The 24,008-nt window shown below is 38.7% G+C and overlaps 1 protein-coding gene across 3 annotated transcripts in view; it reads left to right on the top strand.

Moving 5' to 3' along the window:
• The first annotated feature begins 316 nt into the window (after nucleotides 1–316).
• ZNF106 (zinc finger protein 106) overlaps nucleotides 317–24,008 on the top strand; it is a 32,761-nt gene continuing 9,069 nt past the window's right edge. The window contains exons 1-13 of one of the 3 annotated variants that reach the window (XM_009277564.1): nucleotides 317–402; nucleotides 1,730–1,791; nucleotides 7,302–7,499; nucleotides 9,757–11,856; nucleotides 12,676–13,300; nucleotides 14,204–14,273; nucleotides 16,468–16,622; nucleotides 16,717–16,777; nucleotides 17,102–17,443; nucleotides 21,107–21,884; nucleotides 22,266–22,321; nucleotides 22,804–22,949; nucleotides 23,261–23,395. In XM_009277564.1, coding sequence (XP_009275839.1) covers nucleotides 349–402; nucleotides 1,730–1,791; nucleotides 7,302–7,499; nucleotides 9,757–11,856; nucleotides 12,676–13,300; nucleotides 14,204–14,273; nucleotides 16,468–16,622; nucleotides 16,717–16,777; nucleotides 17,102–17,443; nucleotides 21,107–21,884; nucleotides 22,266–22,321; nucleotides 22,804–22,949; nucleotides 23,261–23,395 — 4,782 coding nt within the window. In that variant the 5' untranslated portion in view covers nucleotides 317–348. Of the gene's footprint in view, nucleotides 403–1,729; nucleotides 1,792–6,904; nucleotides 7,500–9,756; nucleotides 11,857–12,675; nucleotides 13,301–14,203; nucleotides 14,274–16,467; nucleotides 16,623–16,716; nucleotides 16,778–17,101; nucleotides 17,444–21,103; nucleotides 21,885–22,265; nucleotides 22,322–22,803; nucleotides 22,950–23,260; nucleotides 23,396–24,008 lie in introns of those variants that run through there. The other 2 variants (XM_019471597.1, XM_009277566.1) reach the window with 2 other exon arrangements.

Raw genomic sequence — 24,008 nt, 5'->3', positions numbered from 1 at the left:
TTTGAGTAGCTGAGGGGATTCCTACAGATCTCCGTTTGCTTGTAGAATGAGTGCCATGTCTTGGAGGACAAGGAACAAAATGAAAGAAAGGGAAAGCTACTTTTTATTATAGCTGTTTTAGATGACTATTCAAAACTACCTTATCTTTTTTTGAAGAATATTAACTATGTGCAAGAGGTATGTATTCTCTTAAAGAAACTCAGCACAAGTGTTTTAATGAATAGAACTTATTTTTACTTTCCTTACTAAAACAGATTAATGAAAAAAAAAAAGTAATCCTGAATGTTGGTTCTTTTTAAATTATTTTTATTTGCAGGTATGGGATAAGATCTTTCCAGAGTAATAAGCATGGTTCGAGAACGAAAATGCATATTATGTCACATTGTGTACAACTCAAAAAAGGTAAATAATTAATGCTTTACATCTATCGATAGATACTAATATGAAGATACTAATATGAAATGTGTCTAAGAAATGCTTCCATTTTGAAATTGTGCAAAGTATGAGGGTTTGTGCCTCTAACAGGAATATTATTGATCTAGGTCTATCACAAATCAAATAATATATTTGCATGTGCTTTAGAGTATCTTTCTTGAAATGAGCTGTGCAGTATGCTTGATTCTGAATGTTAAAAATATTGAGGTCCTGAGTTTTTTTATGGTTGTATAAAGATAATAAAGTGGAAAGCATTGAAACATTTGGCTATAAATTGTGCTATGTTAAGAATACTGTAATACACGATTTTTGTTATTCCTTTTGGGAGGCCTGTGTTTCTGTATGGAAGGAGAATGTGGAATTACGCAGCACAGCATGTGTTTTCATTAATGTGTCAATTTGGTGCGTATCTTCTGTGTACTGCATATCATGCAAAGCCTGCACTGAAACTGAGTGTTTCTTTATGGGCCTTCATATATTGCTTAGCCACATGGCACATGGATATCTTGCAAATGCCAATGTATTAATTCACACACCTCTTCAAGGTTGAAGATGTTGCTTTCCCTTTGCAGATGGGATTTCAAGGACTAAAGAAGGATAGGGATTAGTATCTGTTCTTTGAAGATTTCCAAACACTTTGGCTCAAACACCAAGAGAAAGTTAAATCTTCCAAACTGCTTCCTTTCACTGAATTATGAACATTCTTTGTCTTCCAGCAGCTCTCTTTCAATAGCGATTAATTATACTACCACTGCAGTTCACGGGTAAAGGTTGCTGTAAACAACAAACTGACGTGTTATGTACATCTCAGTTTCTGAAGTGCATCTAGCAGAGTAAAATAGTATGTGATGATGAAATTACAGCTGTGTCATAATACAATACAGAGAAACTGCTCAGATTGCACAGGAAAACAGTGTTTTAAGTACTGTGATTCTGGAGAGTGGTATCAATGAGTCTTTTAATAAAAATTATGATCAATGGTAATTTGTCAAAAATCAGTCTAATAAGCTTTGCTACATGCACTCCTGTTTGTCTTTCTCCTGGAATTCTGCTTCCATTGTGTTGAATTCTAATGACTCCTGTGTCCTTCCTCAGGAAAGGTAATGTTGTATGACTTCCTGAGAGTGTGGCTACTTGTGCTGTCATGGTCACAGAAATGGGAATGGCAATTGCTACAGCCCTACAGGAGTAGAGTACACCTTCCTGCAAGGCAGGAGAGTTCTCAACAGTGAGCTTTTCAAATGTGATACACCGTTTTGTTTTGACCAATTTTACTTTTTTCCCCATGTTGAAGGAGATGGAAGAACACATGAGAAGCATGCTTCACCACAGAGAACTTGAAAACCTGAAGGGAAGGTATGAGAACAATCTTACATCCTTCCTCTCTGTGCAGTTTGTATGTCACTCTCTGGAAGAACTCATGTCCTATTTCCCATACAAGCTGAATCGCACAATTTATTTTTATGTATCACTTAGTTGCATGCCTTGTGATAAAGCTGGCAATGAACATGATCTCTTAATGTTGAAAACTCAGGAGGAAAACCATGATGTGGAAGAAAGCTCTCCTGTATTTCTTGGACTGAAGTGAAATAAAATTAAAAACCATGTTTTTTAGGTCTTGGCAGTTTCATGCTTGGTTTCTTGGAAGCACTAGAATTCTGCCTTTGGCAGAATTATGAACACTGGAATTTTCCTTTTTAAAATGTTTTTTAAAAGTTTTCAATGCTGTAGAAGCAACTGTTGATCTTTTAAACCACTATGAGAAGACTGATATCTTGGATGTAAAGTCTGCATCTGTTTGAGTGACTGCCTTGTCCTGCGCCACCCTGGTCCAGTTGTTTGGTTAAGGGACCTAACCATGGTGGATGGTGTTTTCCTTCTGGTTTCCTTGGTTTTATTTGCAACCTTTGGAAAACAGGAGGAGGGAGTTAACGGGTATTTAAATATCATCCTGATAATATGGAATCAGAGTGTAGCCAGAGTGCACTTAAAAGTGCTTTCAGGTGTATGGGTTTTGAGGTAGCCAGAGAGATCAGATAGTCTGCACTTAAATATTTGACCTACAGACTAATTTTTAATCATCTCGCAGCACAAACTTTATATGGAAATGACAAGTTTCTTTTACACACCTTTTAAAGGACTAACAAGTGATCTTCTTTCAACTCTGAGGTGTGGGAGATCCGTTTTGTCAGAACATCTATCTTATATCCAGGCAAGAAAAATTGTAGACTGTTTCTGTTCGCATGCTAGTTTTTCATTCATGTAGCTTTTATTCTGTTGTTTTGTGTAAGGTGAGAGTAGCTGTTAGGGCTCTGGGCCCCTTGTTTAAAGAGTTAACTATTCAAGAAAGGCTGAGTGAAATTAAGAATCTGATCTATAATATGATAGATACTAATGCCAGTGTAGTTAAGTTGTGCCATATTGAATTATAGTAAAACTCTTAAACTGTTTTGGTTTATAATGTTTCAAGACTAGAGGAGGTTTGCAATTTATTTCTCTTCAGTAACTTTTTATATGCAAAGCATACATACAGCTGCAGAAAAGTGTCCATGTTTGGAGTACAAGATTGTATTACATATGTGCCACAGCTGAAGACATTTGTTTGAGCCAGCTGTATAGTATTTTATACTACTGTTGTGTATAATTGCTAAGTATTGCTGTAGTTTGTCTAAATCAGCAACCTAATACGTTTTTAGGTTAAGACCTCCGGAAAATCTGTAGCATATGTGTATGCCCACTTATATCTGCTAACAGTTCAAATTGTCTCTCTAAAATAGAAAATAACCCTTATTGCAGGACAATAAGTAAAAACATAGTGCGTACCTTGAAGTGCATGTTAACTGTCAGTAAATAACCTCTGTTGTCTGATTTCTACTTCCATTTAATATTTGATTAATTTGTCCAGGGCTTCACAACAGGTTAGTAAACTGGGAAAAGGACTTCCGTCTTCAGAATCTCCGTCGTCAGCCTGTCTTTAGGCAGGGCCTGTGTGGACTATCAAAGTGTTGAAATATGTTGGAAAGAAAATTAAATAATCTCTCCCTCTTGAAATGAAATTTGTTTTAGTGGGATTCAGAAAATCTTCAACTTGTCTGGATTAACAAAGTTGTTAGTGTCACATTGAGAAAATGTACGAAAGCATCTTCTTGGAAGATATTTTATTTTTTCACTTAAAAATTGCTTTGTAGTAAAGATGGAGGGCATAAAAATGATAAATTCCTCACATTCCCGACTCATTTTTTTTCCCCTGCCATTGCTATCCCTTGCTCAGCCCTACGTTTCTTGTTTGTTTGGGGTTTTTTTGTTCTGAATTTGGCTACTTACTTAGAATAAAACAAAAACAAAAAAAAACCAAATCATTTTGTTTTCTTCTCTGCAGTGCCCCACACAACTGGGTTGTAGGAGCTAGGAACATTCTGAAAATGTGCCTGGAATCAAGCGCATTATACTATTCATAACGGGTGTGAGAAGGATTTGTTCTGTTACTGAACAGCTGGGAAGGGGTTGCTCAGAAACCTCAGCACTAGACACTGACTTAGGGCTTCTGGTCAGCTAACTTGTAGAGCATTTCTATTCTGGACTGTTGTCTTCTGACAATGATTCTGAGATCCTCACCACTAGATCCTCACTGCAGAAAGTGGTGAGGATTGCAGCTTAAAATTTTACACATTTTGGCATCTTATTTCTGGCCTTCTAAGTTAATATTTTTTTAGTTTGACTCTTGAAGGTAACAGTAATTTCTAGAAGTTATATATTGTGTCCACAGTGGCTTGCAAGTGATCTGACAATTCTTGGTTTTCCGTTTCCATAAGAATGAAATTAGATTAAATTTGTTTCATCAGCATTACATTTTCTATTATTAAGGTAACTGTCTTCATTACTTCTTTCAGAAGAATGCATGGCAGATGTTTGTTTTCAAAATGAATAATGAACTTCATTTTTCACTGTGCAGCAGCAGCCTTGTTCTGTTCCCCTGTGCCTCTCCTTCCTTCCATTTAAGTTTAGTAGAAGTCTTTTAGGAGTCTTACAGCCTTGTAAAGCAAAAGGTGCTCCAAGTAGAAAATGTGAAGCAGAAGCGACAGCCTTGTGAGTGCGGTTGAATTGTGTAACAGAGGATAACACCATTAAAGTGTGTAGTATCAGCATCTTACTACCTTCAAATTTAACATCCAACTAGAAGTCACTTTTTAGGCTTCCTGTAGGGAAGGGGTAAAGGAAATGCACACATTGGTTCACACTTTTCTCCTTTTAAAGTTAACTTAGTAATCTCAAGGGCTAGAATAATTTTCTGAAACATTTTAAGGCTCTTCTTTTCTTGAAGTCTTACTCCATGTGATACGTAAGGAGTATTGGATGTCAAGTACAAAGCTTTAGTGTTTTTTGGTTTTTTTTTTAAATTGAAAGTGACATAATGCTCTTGTATGAGGGATGTTGAGTCTGCCATCTGAAGTACACATCCAGTAAATAAAGCTCTTGGATGTTTTCATACTGAGAATACTTTTGTCATGTTTATTTCAAACTGCTTCTGTAAAATTGTGTGGTGTTCCTGTATGGTAGGGAAATGCTTAGACATGATCAGTGTGTGTCGTGGAGTGTGGCCAGTTCTGGCTGATATTAATGGGGGTAGAGGAAGGAAAGAACTGAAGGAAATCTAAAATCCCTTAAGTGTAACTATCTGAACTCCTAGCCAATTCATCTTCAATTAAAGCAGTTGTTCATATAGGAAAAAATAGAGTTGTTTTATCTTAAGGTTCATATAGATTAAAAGCAGGACACATAAGTCTAGTCACTACCCACTTGAATCTTTTCTTTCCAGACTATCAGTTGATACAAGAACCACAGCTTTGTAATTAGTAACTCACAAGTTAGAAGTGATAGAAACAGGTTCTTTGTCCTTAGGCCAACTACTGACTCACTGGCTTTGTCCGAAGTTAGTAAAACTCTGCATTTATTTAGTTAGTGTATAAATGAGGGTGACGAAAGTTTTACGAAAGAATTGAAACATGGGTCTTATGAAGGATTTGGATTGTTCTCTAAAACCTAATTAGTACTACTGAGGTATGTTTCGCGTTGAAGTGTCCTTACGATTGAAGTGGAACGTTGTGTAAGAGCAGCACCTTTTTCAGCAAGAAGCCAACTTTCTATTTGCAGTTTGCCTTGTGTGATGACCTAAGTTAAAAATAAGTCTTATTAGCAATGCATAGCTGTGCCATTTATGAGTGTGGAGAGGATTCTTCCGATGGCATTAGTAAAATTTACTGATTGTATTTGGTTATCTTTATTGGGTTAATGAGATAGCCCAAAGTACAATATATAGTATCTAGGCTTTCAATATTTATTAGTGAGTGTGAAGTGTGCAAAATGAAGTACACCCCTCTCTGGAAAACACAGACTAAATTTGTAAGCTACAGACTTTGTAAATGAAATTTATCCAAATGTTTCATCTGAAATTAGTTAGGCTAAATAATTAAATGTAAAAAGTGTAACTTTTGTGAATTAGTCTATCTAAAATAAAATGCGCTCTAGCTGTGCCTGAATGACTGCACTGGTTAAATATCTCAACTACATTAGAAGGAAAACCACAGATTTCCAGGATAAATAAAACATAGCTGCTGACACTCCATTAACCACTCCGATAAGGATGTTGGCTTAATATCTTGAGTGAAGGTGCATCTTTTGATCTTTTTCTCATTTAATTTTTAACTTTTCTCTAAAAAAACAAGGATTCATGTTTGTCTTTTTCCTTTGTGGATCCCATTTTTTTGACCCCAGTCATGAACTATGTGTTGGTATTATAATGCTACTGTTACAAGACTTTGGTCTCAAGTGTGCCATGGGGATATGTAAATCTGCTTTTATGAATTAAATGGTAGAATTGAAGAAGGCATTGTGGAGGCTGGCAATAAGTCCCAACTTGGTCCCGCTGAGTTATTTGCAGTGGACTATGCTCTCATTAGGTTTTTTCTGACTTTTTAACTGGTGAACATATTTTCCTTGTTTAGGTTTATTATTAACAATGTATTTCCTTAACAGTGGAGTACTGAAAGGATTTGTCAGGAGAACAAATAAGGTATTTTTAGAAATCTGAATTTCGTAATAAAAAAAAGAAAAAAAAAAAAAGAAAAAAAATGTTGTAACCTTAATCCAGTATTCACTGAAACATGAGTAAAGCCATTTGTCTGACACAGCTGTCAACTTCCTCCAGCTGAAATAATTTCTGTATTTTTTAAGATAAGTCCTCCAAAGTAGAAAGCAGACCTCATGCACACTTGAACCAAATAAAGTACAGTGAACTGAAGACACCCTCTCATCACTCGCTGTGCTGTGGAGTCTTTGGATTCCAGGCAGCAGTCTCAGCTGTCCCAGTTTAGGTTATGTTGTATCGGGATTGGCTGTATCCATGTACTGCCTCCTCCCTTTTCTAAATTTCACTGGGGGAAGGCTCAAGGCAAGGATTAAATGTAGAAGCTGTCACCAGGCTTCCCCAGTGCAGCTGGCACCATGGATGGGCTTCAGAGCAGCTCCTGCTAGCTCTGTAAGCCTTCCACTCTGCCTCCTCGCTCACTATGTTTCCTCTGAAAAGATTTTGAGTACAACAATTCAAGAAGAATTCCTCCTCCCAGTTAACGCAGCTTTATTACCAAGTCTTTTACCTCTTGATTGTTGGAAAAAAATCTTTTAAAAACTGACCATCAAAAAAACTAGACCTTGAAAGAAAAAGCCAAAGAATTCAAGTAACTTAAATATACTGAGCAAAACCTAGTTGCCTTGAACGCAAGCACATTCAGAGGAAACAAAGTAAGGCCAGAGATACCTGCCATGCCTGTTGGCAGAGCTGAAAGTCCACCCTCTGCCTCTCTTCCTAGGGACAGCAATCATGAATGCCGGGTGTGCAGGGTGACACTGGTGGGTTTGTCAGCATATGCCAAGCACATCTCCAGCCAGCTGCACAAAGACAATGTTGATGCCCATGACAGAAAAGAGGAAGAGAAAGAAGAGGCAGAAGAAGAATACCTTGACAAAGAACTCATTCAACTAATTAAGCAAAGGAAGGAACGGAACCGGTGAGTTTTCCTTTCTCCTCTTAGGTGATAGAATTGCTTCTAACACAGTTGGGATACGCTCCTAGGGCTTAGGTGCTTATGAAACGTAAACTGCCTGTAGCTAGTGTACTTGTTAACGAGAACAATCCAGGAGACCTATGTGGATATTGTAGTTTCAACATGTAAAGGTGATTCTGCTGAATGTTCTTGTTCTGTTGATCTACTACTAGTAAGGAATAAAACTATTCTCCATTATGGATAAGAACAGTCCCCAGTGTGGAATCTTGTGTTTTGAGAGCCCTAATGTTTTTATTTTAATAATTGATACCCATTTAACTGAAAGGCTTAATAAATGTGACAGTAGTGCTAATATTGTTTGGGGTGGGAGCTGTCTATAGGAACGTGGCATTTTAGAAACTGTTGCTAAACATGCTTTGTTATAAAACTTTAATCTGACTTTTTAAAATGAATTGGCTTGTTCTGTCAATGTCACACGGAAATCCCATAATCCTTGAATGAAATTTCTTACCTGTTTTATCTTACTGCTTACCATTAGCTAAACATAATTCTAGTGGCTCACCATGAAATAGAAGGCTGCAGGGAGTAATAAGTATTGCCTTTTATCTTCCATGTGACTCTGCAAGTGTGCATTGCCAATATGATGTTCCAGTTGGGAATATATTGTTTGAATAGCTTTATGGCATGGCGATGGTATTAAAGGGGCATATGATTTTTGAAAGAAGCTTTTGCTTGCTGTGGCTAGAAATTTCAGTTAACGTCTCCAAGTGCACAAATCTGTGGAGATTATTTGGTTTTGACACCATTCTGTCATACTAGGCTGTTCCTATTATGTACTGCGCAATGGTTATGTTTTCATATTGGTCAATGTAGGTAGCAACTATGTCACTTTTCCTGGTTTTATGGTAAAGGAGTAATGCTGTCAGTACAGTGGTATTCTGAGGCAACTAAAATCTTAGGAAATCTCTTTGCTGGATGCCGGGTTGGGTTTTGGGGGGGCGTGGGGGAGGGCGGGGGGGGGGGGAGAAAGTACATGGATTAAATTACTAATACTGCAAAATTGTTTCCATTAGATCATAATCCAGTTGAGTCAGCTCCTAGAACTTACAGTATCACTTAGACATTGTTTCTTTGAATTTTTGTCTTAGAGCTCACTTTATCTTATGCAGTAGCCCATTTCCCATTAGAGAGTAATTATTTGTGCATCTTTTAGCAAAACTGGAATGTGTTGAAAACTTAAAGGGTGGTACAATATGAATTTTCAGTTTACTCAAATCAATTGTTTCTGTGCAGTAGTGTGAAAGTTTTCTGTCTTGCTTGTCCAGGGATCTAGAATGAATGTATTCATGTAACGTCAGAAAGAAGCATTTCTGTATTCAGTTTTTGGAAAAACTTTTAATAAAATCTATTCATTTGGTAGAATAAATACTTAGAACGTTTAGACTGCTAACCCTGGGAATAGCTGTCGGTGTTGTAGCATTTATCTTTAAATGTACATGTGATAATTTACCACGTGTTCATGATAAGTTGCCAACTACAAGTACTATCCAAAGGGCAGTAGATCATGCTCATACAGACTCAGCATTGCATGCTGTGGATTGTTCAACTTTGTTGGTTAAAACAAGACAAAATATTTTTGTAACTGAAGTACAACTTCTGTGGATGTTTTATATCTGTGTTTTAACTTAAGCTTTATAAACTGAGACAGGATCTCAATTGTTTCCTCCAGTAAGTAGAATAACTGCTTTTCTCAGCCTAACTTTCCTTCTATTTTGTATTGATTCACTCTAGTTACACCACCTAACACCAACAGAATAGTGTTCAGAAAAAATAATCTCACTACTAATGAATTTTTTGTCTATCAAGATTACTCAAATTACAAAGATTATACAACAGAACAAAGCTTTCTTTTTGTTTGTTTCTTATTAGTCCAGTAACTAGTAAAGAGAAAGGAATATTCTCTTCTGAGTTAAACAGAAATATTTAAGAATTAGTCTATTGAACTGCTCTTGCACCAAATCAGTTGTTCTTGTAAGAACAGTTTTGAAAGATCATATTTAAGTAAAGATACAACATTAGTTTTGAAGGTCAAACACTACAGAAGCCTGAAGAGTAAGGCAAGCTAAATAAGTTCTCTGTTTCTTTTTATTAAAAAAAAAAAAGTTTTCTTCCCAGTGCAAATAAAATGCATGAGGCTTGTGTGCTGTTGGATTTCAGTGGAACGGCATCAGAACGTAGGTTTTTCTCAATTGTTTTGTAGGCAAGCTGAACCAAGCTGTGCAAACCAAGAATTAGAATGTGATGATAGGAGAACACAGAGAAGGCGAGAAGAAAGAACTACTTACAAAGAAAGAGAAGCTTATGATCAGTCATCGTGGCATCATCATAACGCATTACAAAGGGACTGGAAGTGGGAAAAGGATGATTATATTAGTCCTAGACAAGGCAAATTTTCACACTCTCAGAGGAACCTTAATATAAACAGGCATTCAGGTGGCTCAAGGGGACGCTCTGGGTGGCACCAAAACGCTTCAGGAAGCTCTTCAAATCGGCATAACTATGGGAATTCTGGAAATGTTTGGCATCCAAGTGGGCGGGGAGGAGGAACATCAAATTGGCATCACAGTGCTAGGGAGAGAAATTCTACTTGGCACTCAGAAGGAACAGGTCATTTTTCTAGCTGGAATTTGAAGAGTTATGGAGGAAACTGGAAATCTAGTCCTCATGGTGCAAATGGCTGGAATTTTGGAAGCTCAGGAGATACATATTCGGTAGAGCCAATTAAATATAATAAGGAAAGATATGCATGGCAGCGGCAGGAGAAAGACATTGATGTTCCGCCATACAGAGATCGAAAAAATAGGAGTGACTTGCTTGATTTTACTAGTGATAAACTTCCTTCTGAGGGGGCGTTGGATTTTGGTACATCGAAGCAACCGGAAAGCAAAACTTCCAGAGCCAGTGGAAAAAGTGGCAGTCCTTCCAGAGATAAAATGTATCGCTGGACTCCTTACCCATCCCAGAAAGCTGCAGAGCAGCAACCACGGTCTGAAGATAATGTTTCTAAAACTCCGGATAAAATGGATTCTGTATTTATGCCTCTTACTGATTCTTCAATGAAAGGAAAAACTTGTGAAGCCAATGTTAGCCTTTCAAAACTTAAAAAATGGGAAGCATCTTCCCCTTCTAATGTAACCTCAGATCACCTTGATTCTTGCAAGGTAATGAAAGACACTTCCAGTGTTGAAAAGCCTGACAAAGATGATGGCAGAAGTAATAAGATGCCATCACTGAAATCCCCTCTTCTGAATATCACAGATATGAAGTTATCTTCAACAAAGCAAGACGCAAACAGTCTCTTAAAAAATATCAAGCTTCTGTTATCTTCAACTAGTGGTGAAGAGCAGAATCATTTGAATGCACTGAACTTGGAAACAAACAGTTTCTCCTCTTACTCATTGAAGCTGCATGGTGCATGTGCTGGTAACTTACACGACAACAAAGATGTGCTTGCTAGCAATCTTGGGGAGCCTGTTAATAACTTAAGTGAAGCAGAACAAAACCCCAAAGATGTTCAGTCCAACCATTCCTTGCAAAATGCTTCCTTAAGCTCTTGCAAGGATACAAGTGACCAGAATAGGGAAGAAACTGGGAAAGCATCGCCAAAGAATGAGTTCAGACTAGATTCTTTAGAAGATGTGAGCGATGATGATTTAACAGGAAGTGAGAAGTCAGAAGCAAGAGTTGAAAAGTTGGGTTCTTCTGTTAGTCCTTGTTTACCCTGTGACACTCCAGAAGGTAAACCTGCCACCTCTGAAAAGGAAGATGATGAAAAGCCAGCTGCTTCAAATATCGCTTCTGCTGATCTAAAAGATTCTACATTTCAGATGGAATCCACAGTTTCTCCATCAAGCAGTCAGGACCATTTGCATGTGGATTTGAAAACCTCCTCACAGGATGGAGAAGGGGATGAAGAGCGTGTCAAGTCACATGATCACTTTGAAATGGAAGGTTTTGAAAATCCTTCAGATCATGAGCTGCAAAAAGGAGGAAGCCAGTCACTGGGCCTTCTTCTTCCTGATTTAAGCAAACTTGGCCTCCCTGCCTCTCTGCAAAGAGACCTGACACGACATATTAGTCTGAAGAGCAAAGTCGGGACACATCTTCCAGAGCCCAATCTCAATAATGCACGGCGCATTCGGAATGTGAGTGGCCATCGGAGAAGTGAGACTGAGAAGGAGTCGGGGCTTAAACCCACCCTCAGGCAGATTCTTAGTGCCTCTCGCCGAAATGTAAACTGGGATCAAGTCATCCAGCAGGTAACCAAGAAGAAACAGGAACTTGGCAAAGGTTTACCAAGGTTGGTAGCTTTCAGATCTAATCATGACTCTGTGTGTGTGTGTTGAGGGGGGAGGGTTGTTTTTCTCCAAATCTGAAATGAATTCCAGAATCCTAAAAGTAAGACTTCAGAATGAAGCTTGCTATACCACAATCTTTTGCATATACAAATAATTTTGAGTTTGTATGATTGCTTGTGTGGATGTCTATCCATAGGTAAGTAATAGTAGTCTGCTGCTCAGAAAAGATTCTGATCAGTTCATAATCGTTGCTTAATATCTGAATATGGACACTAGCAATATATTTGCTTTTCAAGTTCTAAGCGGAAGAATGTAAAAATGCAATCAGGATGTAAACAGTGCTGTGACAGTTGCTTATTTCTTCATTTATTCAGGAGTGCAAGAAATGCTTGCATTGCTGCAGGCAGAATAAATGCTCCCTCTTCCATTTGTTAATCTTTTAATCTGATACGCAGTTTGGTTTTGTGTTTAGAGGAAGCAGTTTTATAATACTTCACTTTTGAAACTTTCTTTAAACCTGAAGTTTTTGAAGCATCTTGAAAAGATGTCATATTTGCTTATTCCTAACTTGGTTTGGAATAATTATAACAACATGATTTCTGACTTGGAAATCATGCTGTCAGTTCTTAGCCATTAAATCTGATTTTGTGATACACAAAAGATATTCCATTGCCAGATGAGACAGAAAGCACAGAATACCAGTGTAATGAGTTGCCAGATCTCTTAAAGCAGTAATGTGCATTTGGGGAAGGGGGAGGCTTTTTTCTAGATTTAGCTCGCTTGTTACATGTGTATTTATTTTTCTTTTTATCTTGTTAAAGGTTTGGCATAGAAATGGTGCCTCTTGTTCAAAATGAGCAAGAGGGTCTAGAACTCGGTGAAGAATCTGATCTGTCTACTCTGGAAGGATTCCAGTGGGAAGGGATTTCCTTAGCAGTGCCTGGCTCAGCCAGAAAACGTAGCTTTTCTGAAAGCAGTGTCATTGCAGACAGAAATCCTTCTGCGTATAGCTTCTTCAGTGAACAAGCCAAAATAAATGAAAGTGGGCAAAGGCAAATAACTGCAGCCAGCCATTCACATCACATAACATCTGGGTATGAGGCAAGCACTGACATTGAGGCTGACTTGAAACGGGAGACATCTTCTCTTCCTTTGTCGACATTTATGTCTGAAAGAACTGAGACTAGTGGAAGGAGACACAGCCTACAGGCCACCTCTGAGGTCACAAGCCTCACAAAACAAGACCAGGAGAGCTCAGAGAAGAGAACACCTCTTCTCGAAAAACAAAATGTACTAGAAATCTCAGAAGAAAATTGTCCAGCTTCAAATAATGCTTCACTTCTTGCAGTGTCTAATAACATAGATGCAGCTACAGACAGTAGCTGCACATCTGGTACTGAGCAGAATGACAGCCAAGGAATTGGAAAGAAACGAAGAGCAACTGGAGTAAGTGTGCAATTTTGTCCAGCTTTGGTGCACTAAAAAATGTTTTTTCCCTGTCAATGGTCATTCAACCTTAGAATGAACTCCGCAAGGAGGACTTTCTCCATTTGATTGTCTTATACATTGATAGCCTCAAACTAATTTGCTTGTTTGACTTAATTTTCTTTAAGAATCTTTTCCATTTCTGCCTTCCTAGTGTAGGACTTCGGCTTAATCTTTTTTTAATTAGTAGGAACGGCAAATGCTCTTTAATTTTTATTTGGTAACTGGCATGCTATGCTGGTAAACAAGAGCTATTAAAATACTTCCGTGGAAGTATTTGGTGTTGTAGCAAGGATCTTGGTGTTTCAAACAAATGGAAGCTAGACTGTAGTAGAAATTTGTTTTCCTTAGATGTTCCTGGTTTTGAGGTCAAGCAAGGAAAGACAACCCTTTTTACAAAATTATATACTTAAAATGATATCCTTAAGTCTGAATTTGTTTTGCTGTCCTGTCTTGGACTTACCCAAAGGGGGAAAAAAATGTTTCTGATCAAAATCCTCAAAATGGTTTTGTTATATGCAGAAGCGATAATTTTAATTCCTCACTGATTTAATCCTCTAGACCTTCAACTAAAACTGTAGAGCAGAAAATCTGACCCAAGTGTGGTCTTAAACATCTGAGCAAGTAGAAGGCTGTCAGCTTATTTAATACTTCTTCCTAGTTGAGATGAAAACATGGCACTCACTTTGTTGCCCTCTCTCTTTAAAGGGCAGAGGGAAGGACGAGTTATACAAGAATGTGCAAAATTAATTGTATATTCTTCTCTGTGGGTACAAGTAATGGTTGAAAAGACGGTGGGTGTTTGACTTTTTGATTTAGGCAAAATTGCTCTTGTAACTTGTTAATAAATGATTTTACTTGCAGGAGGGATCTTCTCCTGAAATCCCTAGTCTAGAAAGAAAGAATAAGAGAAGAAAAATCAAAGGTAAAAAAGGTGAGTGAGTATCATACATATGTGCATCTAATATAGAGGTTGTAAATACCTAGTAATATTTTTGACTTGGCTAAAATGGTAGTTCCTTAATGTTACTTTGGTGCTTCTTGGGCTCTTACTGAAGATGGTGGACTGCTCTCAGGTATGCAACACATTCTTCTCTGAAGAGTCCCATCTTAATTTGTCAGAAGTTATTTCTAAGAGAAGGCTTTGTGCCTCTTTTCTGTCTGCAGTTCATGTTCCTGGTTGCACAGATGGGACCTTTGCTTTCCCCTGCTCAGGGAAGAGAGGTTTGTTGCCTCTTCGGATGGAAGTTCTGAAGGGAGAAGCACCCATCACACCCTTCTAATTCAGCCATGCAGCTTTCCCTTTCTACTTCTGGGTGGTCTCACCAGAAAACTTGTACTCTGCATAACTTGGGCTGTGTTCTGTTTTTGACATCTCTGTCAATACTTTTTATCTTTTGACTCCTCCTTCCCTGTCCTTAATGGAAATGAATGTGGAATGCCTCATTCCTTCCTGCTCCTGACGAAAGAAAACTCTTATTCTGGCATTAGACAGGTCTTTCTCAAACATGCTGTCCTGATTTCTGCTGGGACAGAGTTAATTTTCTTCCTAGTAGTTGGTACAGTGCTGTGTTTTGGATTTAGCATGAGAATAATGTGATAACACACTGATGTTTTAGTTGTTGCTAAGCAGTGTTTATACTAAGTCAAGGACTTTTCAGTTTCCCATACTCTGCAAGCCAGGAGGTGCACAAGAAGCTGGGAGGGAGCACAGCCAGGACAGCTGACCCAAACTGGCCAAAGGGATATTCCACACCATATGACGTCATGCTCAGTATATAAGCTGAGGGGAGTTGGCTGGGGGGCAGCGATTGCTGCTCAAGGACTGGCTGGGTGTTGGTCAGCGGGTGGTGAGCAATTGCATCACCTGTTTTTTTTTCCCCCCTGTGTTCTCTCTCTCTCTCTCCCCCTCCCCCCCCCTTACAATTTTTTATTATTATTATTGTTCTATTATTTCAAGTATTAAACTGTTCTTATCTCAACCCACAAGTTTTCTTACTTTTGCTCTTCCGATTCTCTCCACCATCCCACCAGGGGGGAGGGTGAGCAAGCAGCTGTGTGGTGCTTAGCTGCCAACTGAGGTTAAACCATGACACTTGCCTAACACATCCACATCACCGCGTATCAAAATTGACCACCTGTGATTTAGGGAGAATATTTTCTTTGGGAACTAAATCATTGCATCACCATCTGGGAGCTCTGGGGTCCGGAAGATAGGTTTCAAATGTTCCATTTTTGGTTTTTTAATTATTTATTTACATTAGGAGTTGTTCGGAATGCAGGGCAATTAATATGGATCTTCTTGTGGGAACTAATATTTCACTACTTGAAAAGGTGGAGGTTTTTATCAGTCTCTGTCTTCAATGACTAGTATCTATTATGGAGACTAATAACACATTCAACTTGGTAAAATCTCTCTTTCCCATTACTTTGCTTCAGCATCATCATTACTGTAGTAGATCTACTAAAGGAAACTATAACCTGAATGAAACTAAACAAAAACTGAAACTTAATTCACTTGGAGAATCTCTGTAATGCCAGAGGACTTTAGAAAGGAGTATAGGAGGATCTTTTACTGAGTACAGTGCTCAGACTCTTTCACAAGAGATTGCAAACATGAGTCTCACGGCCCAAAATCATCCTGGATAGTAAATGATTTTTTTATCATTGGGTGGTTCTTCTCTTAAGCTGCCTTTCCTTGGCCTCTGGATTAACTGAATAATTTAAATCTTGTTTAGGTTAAATTTGCCTTTGTCTTTTTGATTACATTAATGGAATGTGTGTATTTGTACTTTATGTACACATGTTCTTCAACAAAAGATCTTTGTGGAAGAGGATGACTTTGTTCAACTAAATTAAATCAGAGCTGGCAAAGCTATGATGGAAATAAAGTTACTAGAGTCAAGGATGAGATCCTGTAAAGAGGAATACTCAACTTTGCTCCTCTTTCATGTAGATGTTCCTGTGCATAGGTATTCCTTTTCAGCTTCTTGTATGAATATTGATGCTTGACCTAATTTACGTGATTTTTACATTCTGAGGTGGCAGTATTTATTGAGATATCATGTGTAATGTATTTTAATGTATTGTCAGGTACAATTATACTCTAAATTTTGTTTCTTTTTCAGAACGTTCTCAGGTAGACCAGTTGTTGGCTATATCGCTGAGGGAAGAAGAGTTAAGCAAGTCCCTGCATAGTGTGGACAGCAGTCTCTTGCAGGCTAGAGCTGCCTTGCAGGCTGCATATGTTGAGGTTCAACGGTTCCTTGTATTAAAGCAACAGGTAACTGTGGGCTTTTGAGACTGTCTGAACTAGAAGCTAGCAGCCTGGAAAACTGCCTTAAGTAGGACTGATTTAAACCACAACTGTTTTGCAGATAACCATGGAAATGAGTACGCTGAGAAGTCAGAGAATCCAGATCTTGCAGGGGCTACAAGGTATGAGATACCATAAAACTACAGCAGTGGAATGCTGACTCTCATGTTCTTTGAACTCAGCATCTTGTAAAAATTGCATTTAACTTGAATTCACTCATTTAAAATGTACAATAAAATTGTAGGCTTTCAATATTGAAGTCTATTGTGCAAGTGTGAGCTGTGGTCTTTGGTAGTGCCATCTAGTGGCTTTTTTACAAATTTTTCTCTTTCTTGCCTGTGTGTCCACAAGAAATGAGCTCTTGGCACCACTAAATTTTATTGTAAGATGTGAATATTTTTGTTCTGGTTTTTTTTTTTTTCCTCTCTCTCCTCTTTTGCCATTAGAAACGTATGAACCTTCTGAACTGTCAGAGCAAATTTCCTGCAGTGTCTTAAGTGAGAGAAGAAATAGCAAATCTCAGATAGCAGCTGACTTAATTCCTGCAGGCTCCTTTCTGCCCCTTTTGGACACTTTGTCATCTTCTGTAGCTCCACTGGGAGCTTCTGTTCATGTAAACATGCCATCACCATTCCAGTCTTCTGGCATCACACCTGCCACTCCTCCTGACTCCTCAGTACAAGTTAAACGGGAACCTCTGTCTCCAAAAGGCTCAGAAGAAAATGTGAATTCTGTACTCCAGAGCTCTCCATGTGCTTCACGAGCAGAAGAGGTAGAGCAGAAGGATGGTATGTGTGGCTTCTCTTTGTTTTAAGAGAACTAGCTTTAAGAAAATAAGGGAAATATTTTTTTTTTTCCCTGGAATAATGTAAGTTGGGTCTCAAACCTGCAGCCTGTTGTGCAGGGGTGAACTCCCATTAACTTGTGTAGGACTTTGTCAACTTAATAGTCTTAGAAACTGGGACCTTCTTTACAACACATCCAAATGGATTCCACGTTTTTGAAATTGTTAAGCACATGCAAATTGTAGTCATATGCACATACAGGTTTCTAGTTTTCATGTTTGTTCTATTTTTAAAGTAATTTGAAGGTTACATCTTCTCAGAATAATTTAGTTAATAAAAAAACCCCAAACCTTAAAACCTCCCCTGTAATTTCTGTCTTTTACTCTGCATCATTTAACGGGCATTGGTAGCTGAAAATCTGCCTATAAAGGAAAAATGCACGCCTGAAGATCTCCCTTAAAAAAATTATGACCAACTACGTTAAGAGTATTCTGTGTTCTTGGGCCCTGCTGGATAAGCACAAAGAGTATAATTTGTGATATTAAAAATAACAATCCGTCTTCTCCCCGCTCCATCTCTCGAAATCCCACTGGTCTGGATATGCTCATTCAAAGTTCATGCAATCTTATTTGTGATTTCAGTAAACAATTTACTGTAAGAAGGATGTTAGGCACTGTTCACTCATGTGAGGGGAGTGGGAGTGAGTAGGGGAGGGCTACCAATGAAGGTATGTGTTCATTTTTGTCTGGAGGAGAAACCGCTGAGTTAACTGAACTACTAATGTGAGAGCTACTGCTTCAGAAAAATGAGATCTTAACGGCTATAGCTGAAATTGCTAACTCTTTATTTAGACAGTTTAAAACCCCTAAAACTCATGTACTGTAGCCTGTGGTCAAAGGCTTAAATGCTATTGGTACTTTCCACTGCAACTTGCTACTGTGACTGAAGGTACAAACTGAACATTAAAAGCTCAATCATCCTTTACTTTCCTAAGAGCCTGTGAAGTCAAGCAGGGTGACTCTAATGACAGTTGTTTGTCTGCCATAACAATGTCACTTACCCAAACCCTTAACTTAGATAATTTGAGATAAAGATTCATAAGTAAGATCCTTGTTAAAGATAAATATAGCCAACACAATTTTTTTTTCCTTCATCTGAAGTGGAAAATAGTATTGGTAAAAGCCATGCTGTTCTACTTTTATAAGCATTTTTTTTTTCTCAAGCACAAGATAAGTGTTGGCTGAATTGAAGCTTAGGCTTCTGTAAATACAAGAATTTGAAGGGTTTTTTACCTTTTTGCAGTTTGCTTCAGATGTAGAATTCTGTATAAATAGTGCTCTTTGTGCTTTTTTTAGTCATCATTGCATTTCCTGTATTCCACTGTGCTGCATTACATTAACGTAGTATTGTGAATTTTGCCTCTTCTCTTTTTGGAGGATTTGACAGGGATTATGAAGCTCTAGGGGTAAAGTAAAATAAACTTGTGGGGGGGAGAATCAGCTTTTGAGTTTGTTTGCCTTGTTAAGACTTAGCTTTCCTTCGCTTTCCCATTTTTATTGGCATATGCCATTCTGTTATATTTAAACATCAATGAAGAGAGGTGTCATTTTTCTTTAATGTTAGAGTTGTAAAATTCAGAATAAAGATTTAGTGATCACTAGCTGCAGTGGCATAAAGTGTCTTGCTTGCAGAATCTTCAGACTTCATTGATGTCTGTGCAGGCACAACAGAAGCTGAAGAGGTGTTTTAGTTTTTTCCTCATAAATACAGCTATACATTGAAGGTTCATCTTTATTACTTAAATAATTACTTTAAAAATGTCTTCATCACATTAGCATATTTGTCAGTTTCCTACAAACTTATTTTTGTCATATTAAAAGCAAGAATGTTCTTTTGATGTTTGTTTGTCAAATTAATGTGGTTTTGGTATAGATCAACTTCTATATGTGCTACATTTAAAATGAGTGTCTGCCATCAAATGAATTTGGTAACTTTGGGGGAAAATAAGCATTTACCATGAGGTAAATTCTGTAATTTGGGGGAGAGGAATTCTCTCTGAGGGCAGACTGTCTGCTTTCTGGGGGTTGAACATCTGGCTTGTCAGCTTCCCTAGGAGGTCAGCTCAGCCTTGTTTTGAAGGAGCTGATTGCATTTGATTTCCCCTAACTACCAGCAATCTCTCCCACCTGCAGAACCGAGTGATTCTGTTTTCTTGCACTACTGTGGTGATTTCCTACTTCCTTTTCTAACACCTGCAGTAGTCCAAGTGCTGAGAATTAATAACTTTTCGTTTTAGAAGTTTCAGTTTAAGTTGCTGGTTACTCCTATTTTCCTGTTTGTTTTGTTTTAAAGTGACCAAGTTCCTTCCCTCCCCCTTCCTGTGGGAAATGAGGGATGCATGATGTTAGAGGTGTATGCAGAATTTAGGTTTGTGTGCCTTCTTCCCAGTATAGTTCAGCACAGTAACTGTTTAAACCTCATCTAAGCATTCATTTCTTCTGTATAGAAGGTTTTCTAGCAGGTTGCAGCTGTGTATTACAGTTACGGGTTGGGGGAAAAACCGCTTTCCATTGATTTACTTTAAATATGATATACCCTACACTGTCAACAAGTTTTAGTTTTATCTTGGAAATTCCCACCTGAGGAAGGTGTGGGGCGAGATGTTCACATTTAAGCTGTCTCTAGCTGGATGTGTAATTCTAAAGCATCAAATTTGTACTGTGATGTGTTAAACAGTCCAACAGCTTTGTCTAAGCATTGCTGTAGGTTTAATTTGCTGGTTTCTTAAGAGACTGAAGCAGGGAAGTGTTTCAAATACTGCCAGCTTCCCATTCACGTTGAGGAATCCCACCCAATAAATGCACTGCAATAAATGAACTTTTAAAACATCCTGTTCTGGACTATAGTTATTGCAAATGCAACTGGGGAATTTTAGGGTGTGGGAAGCACAGCTGTGAGATGCTACCTGTGCTCTTAGCCTGTCTCAGTTGAGAAGTTGGATTCATTTGTTCATATTAGCTTCAAGTTAAAATGACAGGAAGAGTATGTTCGCCCCATCGCTTAGTCCACCACAGATGAACTAACAAATCTTACCCTGATGGCTTACAGTGCTGCCATTCCCAGGATGGAATGTACGATGTTGCAGAGTGGGTTGTGCATGACTCATCTACCTTAAGTTAAGTCCAAGTAACTTGGTAGAAATAACTAATGCAGATGGGTTAAGCACAAGGTCTTCAAACTATGTTGCTAAGCAGCTGAGACGTATTAGGCATGCATTGGTTAATACCAGTCCTACAGCAGTGGTAACAGCTGGTAAGGCAGCACACAGTGAAGGGTGGCAGCATCTTAAGCCGACAATGTAGGATTCACCAAAGGTTGTTTGTCAGAACTTTAAAAGCATATAGTCAGCCAGCAAGTTGAATGATGTGCCCCATTCCTTTGCTTCTGGGTACACAGATAAACATTTTATTCCCCAGCTATGTTTTTTAAAGGCTGCATAGCAGACTGAAATAGCAGATCTGCATGTGCACATAGCTTTCAACATGTAGGAATATGTACTTTACGTGCACAACTTAGTATAAACAAAAAAATGCAGAGAAAGCGATTTTGCATAAATATTTATTGCTGTACAGATTGAATATAACACTAGTCTATTTTCTTCAGAAGAGACCAACCAGAAAACTTCAGTGTATCCAGTTATCTCTGCAACTATATCCCTATCAGAGCTGGCAGCTTGTTTCCAACACGCTAATCAAGATGTTCACAAGCCTGCTGTGGACAGGGGAAAGGCTGGACTTCCTGAGAACCCTTCTCCTCATTCACTGTCTGTTTTCAGCAAGAGAGAAGCAAATGATACAGTGACTGAAAGCTTTTTACTGGATCAGTGCAGCATTTCTCTTCCAAAGCATTCAGTCCTTCTAGAAATGCCAATGGATAAAACTCTCAAATTGTCAGCAGAACCGTCCGAGCAACAGACGGCAACTGCTGTAGTCGCAGCAGAAAAAGGGAACAGGAGGAGGAGAAAGTTAAGGAAGAAGAAAACTCTGAGGGCAGCCCACGTGCCAGAGAACAGTGATACAGAACAAGATATAACTGACTGTAAGCCTGTCCGGAAAGTCAAGGGTGGAAAGGTTCCTAAAGGAGAAAAAGTTACTACATCCACCCCTCCAAGACAGGAGAATGGAGCTACTGCTCAAACAGCAAGAAACAAAGATGAGAACGACAGTGATACTTCTCTGGAACTAGTGGAAGTTCCAGCGCCCCAGTGTGAGGTGGTTGATGTTGGTTCATCAGAGTCGGGAGATGAGAAACCGGACAGTCCATCAAAGAGGGATTCACGCAGCTCTGTGGATCAGGCAGTCCTAGAGGTGTCTTGCTCTGGTTATGATGAAGTGAGCTCCACCAGTGAGATTGGCACAAATTATAGGGATGATGGGAAAAGAAGGTGAGGTTATTGTAGATCTCTCAAAAGTGAAAGCATTAAAAATATGCATGAGGCCTTTCTTTTTTCTTTTTTTTTTTCCTATTCAGACAGTCTTACAGCATCAGCAACTTTTAATTTCATTCGGGAGTGAAATAAGAGGGAAAATGAAAATTGAATTTGCTTTTTTGGTCCAACAAATGAATGTGTCTTGTTACTTACTAATTTCTCTAATACAAGAACAAGGCTGCCCACCAGGGAAAGTTTGTTTTTGAGCTTATCTGTTACAGCCTATATTCTACTAAGTGCAGAGTCTTGTATTCTGGAGTATTACTTACATCAATATTTTGTCTGAAAACGAACGTGCAAAGTCCAATCTCGCTACTCTTTATTTCTGTGTTACAGCGTGGCTGAGATGCAGACTTCCATATCATCACTAAGAGGATCAAAGAACTCATCAGGTATATCTTTTAAGCTTTTCATCTGATACTTTGTGTATAGTATCTTGCAGGACTTCTGAGTTAAGTCTCGATCAGACTGCTGCCAGAGGGGAATTTTGCCCTGAAAATAAAAACCTGCACTAAAAACTGAAGTGGGAAGCGATGCATACTCACTTATGTCATCCCTCATTGAATGCTTTGTGCCTTGCCCCCTCCCACACAAACACTTCTGCTCCACAGTTTCCGTAGAGCTGTAGGACAAACAATAATACAATCCTTTTGCTATTTTAAAGATCTTTCTGGACTTAACATCATACAAAGGTCTTTCTGGCATTTTATATTGCCTTCTGCCACTTACAGGCTCCAGCTGGGACCCACAATGAAATCTGACTTTAAGGTGCTGAGCCCACGAAATAGTTCTGCTGTTTGGTAATACAAACAACAGTAGCGTGTTTGCTTGAGTGTGTTCACATAACCAAAGTACATGTGTCTCTGTCCTACAGAAGTGTCTTCGGAGCCAGGTGAGGATGAAGAACCTACCGAGGGAAACTTCGAGGGACACCTGGCTGCAGTGAATGCTATTCAGATTTTTGGGAATTTGTTGTATACCTGCTCAGCAGACAAAACTGTTTGTGCCTACAATCTGGTTGTAAGTAAGGCTGTGGGAATGGTGTTACGTTAATTGCAGTCACAAGGTTGCAGTTCTGTTTTCGTGAAGCCTTACTATGTAGTTAAGGAAGCAGCTGCTTTTTCAAGCACTTAATTTTTTTTATTCTATTCTTTTCTTCAAACCTCTCTTCTCCCCTTCCCCAACTGCTTCTCCCTGTGAGAGGGGTAAGGGGAGATAGATGGCTGCACGTGTCCTGCTTTTGTTAGCTGTCCTACCCTACTCTGTCAGGCGCAGATCCTGCAGGGCATTATGGGCATTCGTGTTGACAGACCCTATGCTTTCCTTTTTAGAGCAGGAAGTGTGTGGCTGTCTTTGAAGGACATACTTCAAAAGTGAACTGCCTCCTGGTCACTCAGACAAATGGGAAGAATGCTGCACTCTACACTGGCTCAAGTGACCACACTATCAACTGTTACAATATCAAGGTACTCAAACTCTGTGTTGATTAACATGTACTGCTTTTTTTTTATGTGAGTGTTTCTTTGCAAATATAAATGAAAAAAGCCTTTTAAACCCGTATGAGCTAGACATGGGCCCCACTTCATACCTCATTAGACTGGAGCAGGAGAAAAAAAAACCCAAACAGCAAACCATGAAGTGATTTACTACCCTAATCTTTTTGCTAGCTTGTCAGCAGAGTTTTTGCCAGAACAACATGACGGTATCCTGAATGTTGGGAACACCAAACTGCAGGATGGTTGTCTGGCCATTAATATTATATTTGTCTTGCTGTATTTCTAACTTCATTGCTTATGGAAGGCACTGCTCTCTTTATAGAGTAGCTGTAGAGAGAACAGGTGTCTATTATTGTGAGGGCAGGTGGAAGAGCAGACTGAGACTTCCTGAAGCTGGTCTTTTAAAGATAAACGGTAGGAAGGCTTGTCCAGCCTGTGGCTTGGTGGACTAGAAAGCAAATATCTGCTTCAAGGGGCGAAATGCCGGAGGTTTTTGACTCTTAAGCTGGTGATTCATGGCACTTCCCTTCAGGGGACTTCATGGGGATTCCTCAAACTCAAGCATGTAACAGGGTGTTTTTCT

This window comes from Aptenodytes forsteri, unplaced genomic scaffold (assembly GCF_000699145.1).
Source record: "Aptenodytes forsteri isolate BGI_AS27 unplaced genomic scaffold, ASM69914v1 Scaffold146, whole genome shotgun sequence".
NCBI classification, from domain to species: Eukaryota; Metazoa; Chordata; class Aves; order Sphenisciformes; family Spheniscidae; genus Aptenodytes; species Aptenodytes forsteri.
This window is presented reverse-complemented; position numbering and strand designations above follow the sequence as displayed.